The sequence below is a fragment of the Solea solea genome, chromosome 3 (genome assembly GCF_958295425.1).
Source record: "Solea solea chromosome 3, fSolSol10.1, whole genome shotgun sequence".
Classification (NCBI taxonomy): Eukaryota; Metazoa; Chordata; class Actinopteri; order Pleuronectiformes; family Soleidae; genus Solea; species Solea solea.
The window spans coordinates 34,717,043-34,729,056 of NC_081136.1; the positions used below are offsets into that span (position 1 = coordinate 34,717,043).

The 12,014-nt window shown below is 42.8% G+C and overlaps 2 protein-coding genes across 2 annotated transcripts; one reads left to right on the forward strand and one right to left on the reverse strand.

Annotated features, from left to right (window-relative positions):
* Positions 1 to 32: 32 nt before the first annotated feature.
* On the reverse strand, positions 33 to 5,174 carry ing3 (inhibitor of growth family, member 3). The gene is made up of 12 exons (XM_058624906.1): positions 5,042 to 5,174; positions 4,826 to 4,897; positions 3,360 to 3,460; positions 3,020 to 3,085; positions 2,821 to 2,917; positions 2,568 to 2,639; positions 2,297 to 2,413; positions 2,044 to 2,207; positions 1,655 to 1,848; positions 1,370 to 1,562; positions 1,095 to 1,133; positions 33 to 971 (listed from the first exon to the last, which is right to left on the reverse strand). Exons 1-12 carry the CDS (start codon positions 5,067 to 5,069, stop codon positions 855 to 857), a joined length of 1,260 nt encoding a protein of 419 aa, XP_058480889.1. The 5' UTR covers positions 5,070 to 5,174; the 3' UTR covers positions 33 to 854.
* Positions 5,175 to 6,201: 1,027 nt separating this feature from the next.
* Positions 6,202 to 10,504, forward strand: tspan12 (tetraspanin 12). Its single transcript, XM_058625736.1, has 7 exons — positions 6,202 to 6,795; positions 7,850 to 7,932; positions 8,030 to 8,165; positions 8,344 to 8,409; positions 9,161 to 9,268; positions 9,660 to 9,803; positions 9,927 to 10,504. The coding sequence occupies exons 1-7, from the start codon at positions 6,730 to 6,732 to the stop codon at positions 10,191 to 10,193; spliced, it is 870 nt and encodes a 289-aa protein (XP_058481719.1). The 5' UTR covers positions 6,202 to 6,729; the 3' UTR covers positions 10,194 to 10,504.
* The last annotated feature ends 1,510 nt before the right edge of the window (positions 10,505 to 12,014 follow it).

Genomic DNA, 12,014 nt, shown 5'->3' on the forward strand with positions numbered 1-12,014 from the left:
ATGTGGAGGAAAAAACGACTTTTACAACAAGATTTAAAAAACATCAACCATTTTATTGGACGTCATTTTTTTGTTTTTACACACACGCACACACACATACACACAAATACATTCTCAAAAGGTGTGAGGTCACATCTTGTCTCATTTGTGAGGGGGGGGGGGGGCTGTCAGGCTTTCACATGAACAACCAATCGGCCGAGTTCAACAATAGTTCGGTGATAAAGACTGAAAGGAAAAAAATGAGGGAACTCGACGCCAATCACTTTGAATCAATAATCTATCAAAACCTGGATTATTACAATCACTTTATTTAAATCAGGATTATGGAGGAAAACACAGACCATTAAGTCAGGTTTTTAATAATCCAGACAGTCTGAGCTCACTTCCTGTGATGGGGCGGAGTCACATGACCTCGAGTCAGACTGCGTTTTTAAACCCACCAACCTGAGCCTGACCGGTTGACCTCTGACCTGACCAGATAATCTGTCAGTCAGCTGACATCTAAGACAAAGAAAAATGATGTGACCACCCCTCAGTAACAAGCAGTGATCCTAATATTAGTAAAGTCCGACTTAATTAAAACAGATTTGGTCAAGATATGTCAGGATTAATTAAGTCAGACTTAAAGTCATTTGATCAGATAAATGTTTTTTTTTGCGAGAGAGATTATCAATGTTTTCAATTTTTTTGTTAGTTTGTTTTTTTTTACGATTTTTCTTCTTGTGGCTTTGTTTGTTTGTTTGTTTCAAAAATGATTTCACCGTCAGCTGCATGAGTGTGAGCAGCCTGACGACCTCTGACCTCAGACACTCTGCAGGTTTTAAATCCATCATGGCCGCAGCAGGGGGATGGGTCTATTTGTGGCGGCTGCCTCTCCTCTTCATGGCGGCCGTGCACTGAGGACAGTACCACTTTCCCTTTGGCGCCTCCGTCAGGCCGACGCAGCCATAGTGGAACCACTCGATGGGACACTGAGCGGAGGGAAAGTCACGGATCAATAATCACAACTAATCATCGATGACGACATTTAAACGCGAAGGTCTTGAGAATCTCAACTTGAGAATCCACAGAATTAAACTGACAAAAACACTTACATCTGTGTTATCACAGCCGACCATCTCTCCATATGAAACCTGAAACAAATAATCAGTCATCTTCATCATCAGCTTCATCATGACCAGGAATAATGTGTGTGTGTCTGGTTACAGTCGTGTGTGTGTGTGTGTGTGTGTGTGTGTGTACCTGGTTACAGTCGTGTGTGTGTGTGTGTGTGTACCTGGTTACAGACGTGTGTGTGTGTACCTGGTTACAGACGTGTGTGTGTGTGTGTGTGTATACCTGGTTACAATTGGTGTGTGTGTGTGTATACCTGGTTACAGATGCAGTATCGCGGCTCGTTGGGGTCGTAGGTCCAGTCCACCTGGCTGGTCGCCTCGGCCTCAGGAAGCGCTGAGGCCTGCTGGGAAAGCTCCTGGGCGAGCGCTGACGACGAGGAGCACGATGACAGCGAGGAAGAGGACGACGATGAAGATGACTGATGATTGGAAGACTTGACGTTGCTTCTGCAAAAAATAAAAAATAAAACGACGAGTCAGTATCACGACTAAAAAAAAACATAAAACACAGATTCAGACATATGAATGTGAGGACTTACTTGGACTTGCGCCCCCTGGAGTCAGAGGTGGTGGTGGTGGGCGTGAGGGTCTGGGTGAGGGTGGAGGCCAGGGCGGAGGACGAGTATCCCGTGTTGTCCCTGGACAGAGCAAACTCCCGGCCCAGCTGGAAGTCATTGTTCTTGATGGCCTCGTAGCTGGCCTTCAGACTGGACGTCCTCCTGCCATCCTTCATCTGACACAGAGTGACGGCGGCGTTAGTTTACGCTGAACACGACCTCACCAGCACACGCTTACACTTCACAACATGTAACATGTCAGATAAGGTCAAACAACATGGCTCCTAATGATGTCCCAAAGGAAAACAATTGAAGATGGAGGAGAATCCCGAGATCACAGCCTGACTGCTCTGATATTTGTTTTTTTATACCTGTGCTGTTGCCTGTACAGCCTGAGCGGCTGCCATGGTGATGGCGCCCGCTCCGGCGCCGGGCCCCGCGGGCAGAGAGCTCAGGTTGTAAGACGCCAGTGGCTGAGAAGAATTCACACTGTACACGTTGTTGGTGGACGAGGTCGTGCTGTTGGTACGGCTGCCTGTAGGGGGCACACAGGTAACAGGGGTCAGGGGGAACGGGGAGGTCAGCGCGCAGGTGTGCACAAGTGTCGGGGGCGGGGTCAGTTACCTTGCGTGTTCTCCTTGGAGGCGTCTGACGTGAGCGTGGACAGCAGAGCTTCAGATTTAAACTTCTTCTCCGGAACATGTTCGGTCGTGTGGTGAGCGGGAGCGCTGTACTTCCTCTCTGTTTACGAAACACAACAAACACGTTTAAAGAACACACGTGTTCCCCCCCCCCACGCGCAGGGTGACTCGTCATATTACAAGTAAATCCTCTTAAAAACGGACTAACATTTGTCCGTGAATGTCCCCGAGTCAAAATTTAGAGTCGTACTTACTCTCTGTTGTGGTGTGAGAGTGGACGTGGTGGTTGTTGATGGGTTGAGACGGACTGTCCATCTCTAAAGACCCTGAAGAGAAGACAAGAAAGGTTAAAACATCTGCTTCTTCTTCATTACATTACATTACATGTCATTTAGCAGACGCTTTTATCCAAAGCGACTTACAATGGAATCAAGTACAATTAGCCAGGGGTGGAATCGAACTTCGAACTCTTCATAAATAAAGACATTATTATTGATCTCGACTCACGTCTCTCCAGGACCTCTGTGATGCCGGCGTTGTCGGCCTCCAGCTCCATCTTAAACTTGGCCAGTTCCTGGTCCAGTTTACGGAGGTGACGGTCCACCTGTCAATCGTGACATCAGTCGGACAAGACGTCTTACAATCAGGGAGCCGTCTCGACAGTGGGGCGGAGTCATGTGATTGACTGAACGTGTGTCGTACTTACCAGATCGTAAATCTGATTGGCCAGCTGCACCTTCTCATCTGCATCTTCCAGAGCTTTGTAATAATCCTTAAAAAAAGAAATCACCAGTTCACACTGAGGAGTGAGACATCACTTCACAACAACCACAGTTTAATGTAAACAATCTTTATTGATGTCTTCTGGTGTTAGCATGGTGCAGGGAACTTTACAAAGATGGGACAAATATGTGACTTCTCCTGAATCCACTAAAACCTTCAGTAAAACTAAACTAAACCTAAAAGCAAAACACTGTGATTGATTCTCTCAGGACGGATGTTTGTTCCAGATGTGGAAAGAGCCTCCAACATTACTGTGTCCTGACCTTTTTAATGACCTCCATCTGTTCTTCTCTCCACTCTGGTTTGTTCTTCTTTGCGTTGACAAAGTACTCGATCACTTTTTGCTCCAGCTGATCGGTGGCGTCTGCGAGAGAATGAAAATGAACGGCAGTATCATCAACCCTCTGTCACACCTCAGAATATAAACATGGCTGCAGTGGAAACTAGTCAAATCAAGCTTATAAATAAAAATCAATAACCTACCATAAAAACATATAAAATCAAAAGACCAATGTTACACAAACACACAACATATGTACTCTGGTTATAATCAAACAGATGTAAACACATGAAAGCAGTTGTACACGGGTGTTAAAAATGTGAAAATAAATGTAAACAAATATTGAGTCGAATTAAAAAATATAAACTCTTGCAAAATAGACACTAGTAATGAGTAACAAGTGTTAAACTGGTAATAAATCATGATAAAGCTGGTGTAAACAAAGGAAAACTGTGGTGACCAGGTGAGTAAACAGATGTTAAACATGACAAAACAGAGGTATAAAAAGCGTAAACCCTTGGGAACAGATATATAAAAGGGATATAAATGTAGACAGACTCTTTTTACTTGGTATAAAATCATAAGCAAACCTGCACCAACAGATGTAAGCTATCAAAATGTTAAACAGGTGTAAATTAATGTAAACTGATATAAACTGGTGCAACCAGAGGTAAAATGTGTAAAATGATGTTAAATTAGAGTACACTCATATTAACGAACTGCTGCTAACCCCATGAAGCTGCCCGTCTGCCATATCGGCTAATGAGTGAAAAAATGCTACTCTATAATGGCAGACAGATAGCCCAGCAGATCATTCATTCATTCACTCAGTGCCAACTAGGGCTGCAACTTTGATTAGTTTCATAATCGAGTAATCTGCTGGTCAGAAAAGGTTGAAAAATGTCGATTGTTGTTTCAGAAAATATTGACATTTAAGAAGCTGAAAAATCAGAAAGCTTGTTTTAATTATTAAAAACCCCACTCAAACCAATCAATCGATTATCAAAACAGTTGACAATTAATTAGTAATCGATTAATAACCATTGCAGCCCTGGTGCCAACAGCTATACTAATAATTTTAGACTTGATCTAGTTACTTAGCAACCGTCTGATAACTTCTGTTTTGATTTGTGTTTTAAATTATATACACTCTGTAGTAAATAAAGGCTTTCTGTGACTCTTTTTCCATTTTATTTTCCTTATATTATTTATATATATATATATATCTCACTTTACTCTATATGTGCATATATTCTACATATTCTTAGTATTGTGTAAACTTAACCTGGCAATAAACCTGCTTGTCAACAGTCTGATAACCGCTCATGTTAGCAGACCGTGGACTGTTCGCTCTAATATGGGCTTTTATTTGTTAAAATGGGCTAATAGTCCATAATCTGATGAGTTAAACTGTGTTTACTCGGCGTGTTACCGGCACAGTGTACGTACTCTGAACCTGCAGGTCCATCTCCCTCATTTCCGTAAACCTGTCGCGGAGATCCATGGGTAACTGCTCGATCACTGCCAAGAGAAGAAGAAGACGCCGTTACATGCTAGCGTGGCTAGGCTAACGGCCGCGGCCACACAAGTCGGAAAATGGTGCACATTTAGCGCACGAAACGCGCCAGCAGCACCCCCGTCGCCGTGTTACAGTGTCATACTCACTCTCCAGGTAATCCTCCAGGTACAACATGGTGAAAAACTCGACGTTTGACGCGTTTTACGATACAAATCTGTTCTTTCAATATGGCGCCGTCAGCCGCGGTGTCTCTCAGAAAAAAACAGACCGAGAACTGAGGTCAGAGAATGTGACGTAAGCGCCCCGCCTTGATTTGATTGGTCGAAACAAAGTGCGTGCGTCGATTTGCGTCCTAGGAAGAGATGCCTTGTGGGAAATGGAGTATCTGAACGATTTATTAACGAAATTACTTTAATATGGGTGATTTTAAGTATTAAACACGATTTTAATTATAAAGATCAACAACAATAAAACAGGTTAAGAGTCAGATATTAAAATGTTAGTTTTATAAATTGATGTTTAAATATCTTAAACTACAGTACATACACATAAACTGGATAAATAAGCAGTATTATCCTAATTATTTGTCATTGATTAATAACTTTGAATCCACCATTTTTTCCAAAATAATGTGGACTCTAATTTTTAAACAAAAACGGAGATATATATTTATTAAAATCGGTTTTGTTTAATTCATGTTCATTTCCTGTGCAGTGTGGTTTTATTTTTATTCTCAAAATTACCTTTATATATATTTTACATTCTTTATTATTATTATTATTATTATTATCTCATAAATTGACTATATAGTCTCCCTGACACGATTGTTACGTGTTTATTTGGTGGTTTTTGTGTCGTGTAGTGAACATGTGTGTGGTTTGGTCTAAATGTGAATGTGGTTGTATTTGACACTCTAATTTCCCAGTTTGGGATTAATAAAGTACATCTATTCCATTCTATTAAATATGCAATGACAATAAAGATCTGCTTTAAATAAAACAAGTTTTATTTTGTGCAAAATAATTGTTTCAGTGCATTAGTTTCTGTCCACAAACCAGTGACTATAAATTGGTTTACGTCCACATGTGTGGACACAGTGTGACTATAAACAACAACAACAGAAGTAACTTCTGCAGGACTCAGCTGGAGAAAGTATGTGGACAGAAGTATGTGGACAGTGTCAGTGCTGCCAGCAGAGGCCTCCACGTGTCTGTGTTTTCCTGTTGTCCCTCTGACATTCCTCTGTCCTCCCCCAGGACTCTCAGGGGGAGGGAGGGAGGGAGGGAGCAGGAGGGAGCGGCTGCTGCGGATCTAATTAGTGAGGAGAAGGAAGAAGACAGTGCAGGACAGGAAAGGACTCTGTCCAGACTCAGAGGTTCGGAACTGCAGCGGATTCTGGAGCTGGATCTCTGTCCACTGGATTGTGGACTTCAGTTTCGTCCAGCTCACTGTGGTTGTCTCAGCCTGGAAAGTTGGGGTCTGGATTTGTCCTGCAGACCACTTTTGGCTCCCTGGTGTGACCAAATACGTGATAGTTGGTCCAGAACCACGCGCTCCATCCTCTTGCGGGACTGAAGCAAAGTGAGAAACCACCTGTCGTCAAAAGTTTCCTGTAGCGAGTGACGGAGAAACCCGAACTGCCGAGAGAGGACGACGGACAGATCCGAGAGAGAAGGAGCGAAGAAGACGCGCAGCAGAATGCGCCTTTTACGCACAGACAGGAATCTCTTGTGACTGGAAATCTGCGTGCTGCGTGTTCCCAGTGGGTATGCTGTCATGGTGACCCGGGCTCAGATGATGTCATGGTGTCCCGGGCTCAGGTGAGTGGGTCGGGATGGCTCGGCAGGACGCGGTGAGGTGTCTGCGCTGTCTGCTGTACGCGCTCAACCTGCTGTTCTGGGTGAGTGAAGTCATCTTCATCACCATCTTCATCATCAGCTCCATCATTATCATCAAACAGAAACATAACCGATGTACTGTAAAAAAAATCCCACGTGATTTAAAGTTGGCAAGTCAAACTCAAAGAAAGTTAAAATTCTACAGTGAAAAGATTTGCAGTGATATTGTAAAGTTTACAGCGATAACTCAACAGTACTCAGGTAAAAGTTTACAGTAACAGTTTAAAATGTTTACAGTGAAAGTTACAGTTTGCACCAACAATTCAACAAGACTAGGTTTAAAGTTTACAGTTGGAGTTAGAATTTGCAGTGAAAGTTATGATTTGCAGTGATATTGTAAACTTTACAGTGACAGTTTAACATTTACAGTGAGAGTTTTGAGTTTACAGTGAGAGTTAGAATTTGCAATGAAAGTTAACATATTGTAAAGTTTACATTAAAAGTTTAACATTTACAGTGAAAGTTACAGTTCGCAGTGAGAATTCAACAAGACTCAGTTAAAAGTTCACAGTTGGAGTAAAAATTTGCAGTGAAAGATAACAATAACAGTGCGAGTCAAACATTTACAGAGAACGTTTCCAGTGAAAGTTACAGTTTACAGTGAAAATTCAACAGAAACCAGTTCAAATTTACAGTGACTTAAACATTTACAGTGATGTCTTAGAGTTTACAGTGAACATTTAAAGTTTTCTGTGCAAGTAAATGATTTGCAGTGAAAGTTAGCAGTTACAGCATATTCAACAACAAACAGTTAGGGTTAAATTTTACAGTGACAGTAAAACATTTACAGTGGAATGTTCAATGTGATGTGATTTTTTTTTTAAGTACGACAAAAACCCTCACAATCTAATGTGAAAGTGCAGTGAAAATAAAAGATTTACAGTGAAAGTTTACTGTAAAAACTCTGCTGTGAAAGTTGACGTTTGTAGTGAAAGTAGGACATCCGTCTGTCTGTCTGTGGGAACATGTCTCACATTCCGAGATGTTATTTGTAGGCAGCAGAAACTGATCCGTGTGTGTTTATTTCTGTGTGTGTGTGTGTGTGTGTGTGTCCAGCTGATGTCAGCGTGTGTGCTCGGAGTGGCAGCGTGGATCCGAGACTCTCTGAACACTGTCCTGACCCTGACAGCCCACACCAGGTGAGTTCACGTATATCTGCTGTCACACGTGGACGCACAACTGTCTCACATGTGTGAGGACGTGGTGGTGTCACATGATCACTGTGTGTGTGTTTAGGTTGGAGGAAGCAGCCATCCTCACGTACTCTCCGGCCGTCCATCCCGTCATCATCGCCGTGTGCTGCTTCCTCATCATCGTGGCGATGGTGGGATACTGCGGCGTCCTCCGCTGTGACCTGCTGCTGCTCTCCTGGGTGAGTCCACACCATCCGTCAAACACTGAGACAGAGACACACACATGTGGACACACCTGGGGGTCACTGCAGGGGTCAGTCTGCAGGGGGAGGCGGGGCCAGGTGTCAGGTGTCTCTGATAAGACGAGATGTTGTGACACAATGTTTGCGTGTGTGTGTGTGTGTGTGTGTGTTGCAGTACCTGTGCAGTCTGCTGGTCATCTTCTGTGTGGAGCTGTCCAGCGCAGTGTGGACGTATGACGAGGTGAGGAAACCCCGAGTACAGCGCCCCCAGCTGTCTCACTGTGTGTGTGTGTGTGTGTGTGTGTGAGCAGCAGCTGCATGTTCAGATATTTTCAGCTGCTGATTCAAACTAAACTCTCATCTAAGAATAAACAGACATGTGAGACAGCTGCTGTTTATCACACACACACACACACACACACACAGGCAAGACAACAACAAAATAAACAAAAACAACAACAACGAAATGAAATATTCTGACAAACAAACCAAAGACTGAGCAAACAGCGAATACAAATACTGTGAAGTAAATAAGGTAAATAATGATAAATAAATACATCTAAGAAAATAATAATTTTGTGTTGTTGAGTCAAAGTTATGATTCATTATATATTGCATATTTTAAAAACAACAACAACAGGAACGGTGATAATTGTGCAAAACTCACTCGTTTTTCTTTTATTGTTGTTAATAAGATTGTGCTGACATAAGACGCTCGCTATTGCACATTCTTACAGCCTCTGTGTAAACGTTTTAATATAGTAATGTAAAAAAAAGCAGCATAGATGCTCTGTGTTCTAAAGGTTCAGTTATTTACGTAAACACTGACCTCACGGTGACTGTGTTGTGTGTCACCTGCCTGCAGGGGGTTTGTGGGTAATGGAGTCAGATTGTTATCAGCAGAGCAGAGTGGACACACCTGGTGGTTATCAGAGAGGGGGCGGAGCATTAGGATGAATCCATCATCACTGTGTGTGTGTGTGTGTGTGCAGCCGTCAGTGCAGCGCTCTGATATGATCAGTCTCAAGACTCGGATGCCAAACTATGGCCTGCAGCGCCACCAGTGGCTGACGCACACCTGGAACAGCCTCCAGACAGAGGTAAACACACACAACACACACACACACTTACTCTAACCTTAACCATCACAACAAAGTGCCTAACCTTTAACCCTTAACCTGACCCAAACCGTCCTTTTAAGGGGTGACAGAACCTGAGGACCAGCCAAAATGTCCTCACTCCCTTTGGTTCATGAGTTTTTTGGTCCTCACAAAGAGCCACGTACAAGAACACACACACAAACTTGTTTTCCTATCTCCATGGGGAAACCTCAGCTCTTAACCCTGAAAAAACATATAAGTAAACCAGTTCTGCCTCATTAGGACCAGGTTTTGGTCTCCATGAGGACTACTGGTCCTTGCCAGAGAAAATGTCCTACACATCCTGACCCTAACACACCTTGTCTGTCATGTGACCTGCGCGTGTTTCCAGTTTAAATGCTGCGGCGTGATGTACTTCACTGATTGGCTGGAGATGACTGAGATGGAGTGGCCGCCTGATTCCTGCTGCTCCAATCAGTATCCAGGCTGCGCTCGCCACGCCCACTACCATGACCTCAGTGACCTCCACCAAGAGGTGAGATGCGGCGTTCCATCACACCTTCAGCTTGCTTCAACCTGTTTGTTTAAAAATGTAAATATTTGATGTTAGATAAAGAACGTATGGTCAAACATGTGTGTGTGTGTGTGTGTGTTCCAGGGCTGCGGTCCAAAGATCTACTCCTTCATCCGTGGGACGAAGCATCTGCAGGTATTGCGTTTCCTGGGCGTGTCCATCGGCGTGGCTCAGATTCTGGCCATGGCGCTGACCCTCACGCTGCTCTGGGCGCTTTATTACGGACGCAAGGCCCCGGAGCCGGACGCCACGGCAGCGCCGCCGGACAACTCCGCCCCCCTGACCGCGACGCATGGACCCTCAGCCGGGGCGTCACAGGAAGTCCAGTTTGAGATGGAGCGACTGTCGTAGGCCACTGCTGAGCGGCGCCTCCTGCAGGCCTGAAGAGGAACTTAGTGGAACGTTGACTCACCTGTGAGTGGGAACTCATCGTGTTCATCCAGACTGTGTAAAAGGATCAGCGATTAGTTCTTATAATATATTTGTACAGAAGAACATGTGCATCATGATAAATGTTCAACGATTCTCACGGGACATGGACGTTTGATTCGGTCACCAGACTCTGCAGACGAGCCGGGTGGAGTAGATCAACTGCTGTGAATTAATTAAAGATTATTTATTGACACGTTCAAAAAGTATAATAAAAAAACAAAACATGTTGACATGTGAGCGGGTGCTTCTAAATGAATTCAGACTTTCAAAACTATCCTTTTAATTTGACTTTTTTTCTCTTTATTCTTTTTACACTAAAACAACCGAAGCTTCTCAGTAATTCAAATCCGTATCAATCAAACACAAACTGTAACAAATCAAACGCGTCGTCATAAACAGTCGTCCTCGATCAAAGACATGCATGTTGTAGAAAAATACCACGTGGAATGTTCACTGAGCGTTTAAAATGAAAATGTTCACTACACCAGTAATCACGACACATAAACAGTGATCATAATCAACTCGAAAATATATTTCTATCTTCTCTGTTTCTCAAACAAAACATAAATAATGTTAATAATAAACCACAACAGCAATTTGCATATGATGTAACGTAACTGTCAGCAGGGTCAGTTCAGGGGGCGGCGAGCAGGGGCGGCCGTTTGCATCGTCATCTGAAAAAGGTGAATTTGGCCCACATTTATGGACATAAAAAGAAAAAAGAAAAAGTTTCATTGTTCAAGACTGAGATGATTGATCAGTCATTGACTGATTTCAGTCGTCCACAAATGTCCAAGTGATGAAACTTTGGTTCTCTGACGGCAGACACAGGAAAGATTTGAATTCAGACCACTGAACCTGATCTGATGTGCTTTAAAAAACAAAAAATAAATCCATCTGTGGCGTAGAAACGTTCACACGGTGAATCCAGAATGAAAATCCTCTTAGTCCTCGTGTCTAAATGTCCTCAAATAGGGAAAAAGACGTTCATTGTTTGTTAGGAAAACGTAGTTCGTATCAAAATAATCCAAAGTCTGACAGCTTGTGTTCATTCATTCGTTCATTTGACAATTAAACTGCTGAATATCTTCTTTCAATGAGTTAAGTGTCTTCACATGTTTGACGTGACAGATTTTAAACAAAACAAAAAAACAAGCAGGTCAATTATGATGATATCAGACAATTCCATCATTTCTGAACGTATTTCTACAGATTAATGTCTGGTTCAGTACAGAAGCTACATTATGCTAATTCATGTTATAGTTTTTCCCACAAAACCATGAGAAAAATACTCCATTATTTCCATAATCCGATCATCTGTCACTGTGTAATACTAGCTTGTGCTAGCTAATACCAGCTCAGTTAACGGCCATTTTGCATTATTGGTGCTGGCTAACACAAGCTTATGCACTAGCTTGTAAGTGTGGCATTAACGGTTCTTTTTTGATAACACATGGAGAGAGTGAGTGAGCACGGTGTGTGTTTGTTGACGTCATAGACATGAAGGGTATGCTAACAAAAAGAGTTATTGCTATTAGCAGGGTATGCTTAGGAAAAAAAAAGTTAGTGTTACGAGCAAACCAGAAGTAGAAGTCCATACACTTTGGGTGCTACACTACCTTAGAAAACTAGCACTAGCTAATGCTAGTTTTGTTAATTACCAGCTAATATCGGCTTAGAAAATAACTAGCTAAGACTAGTTCACCAGCGTATCAAATCAGTTCTAAGGTAACAATAGTT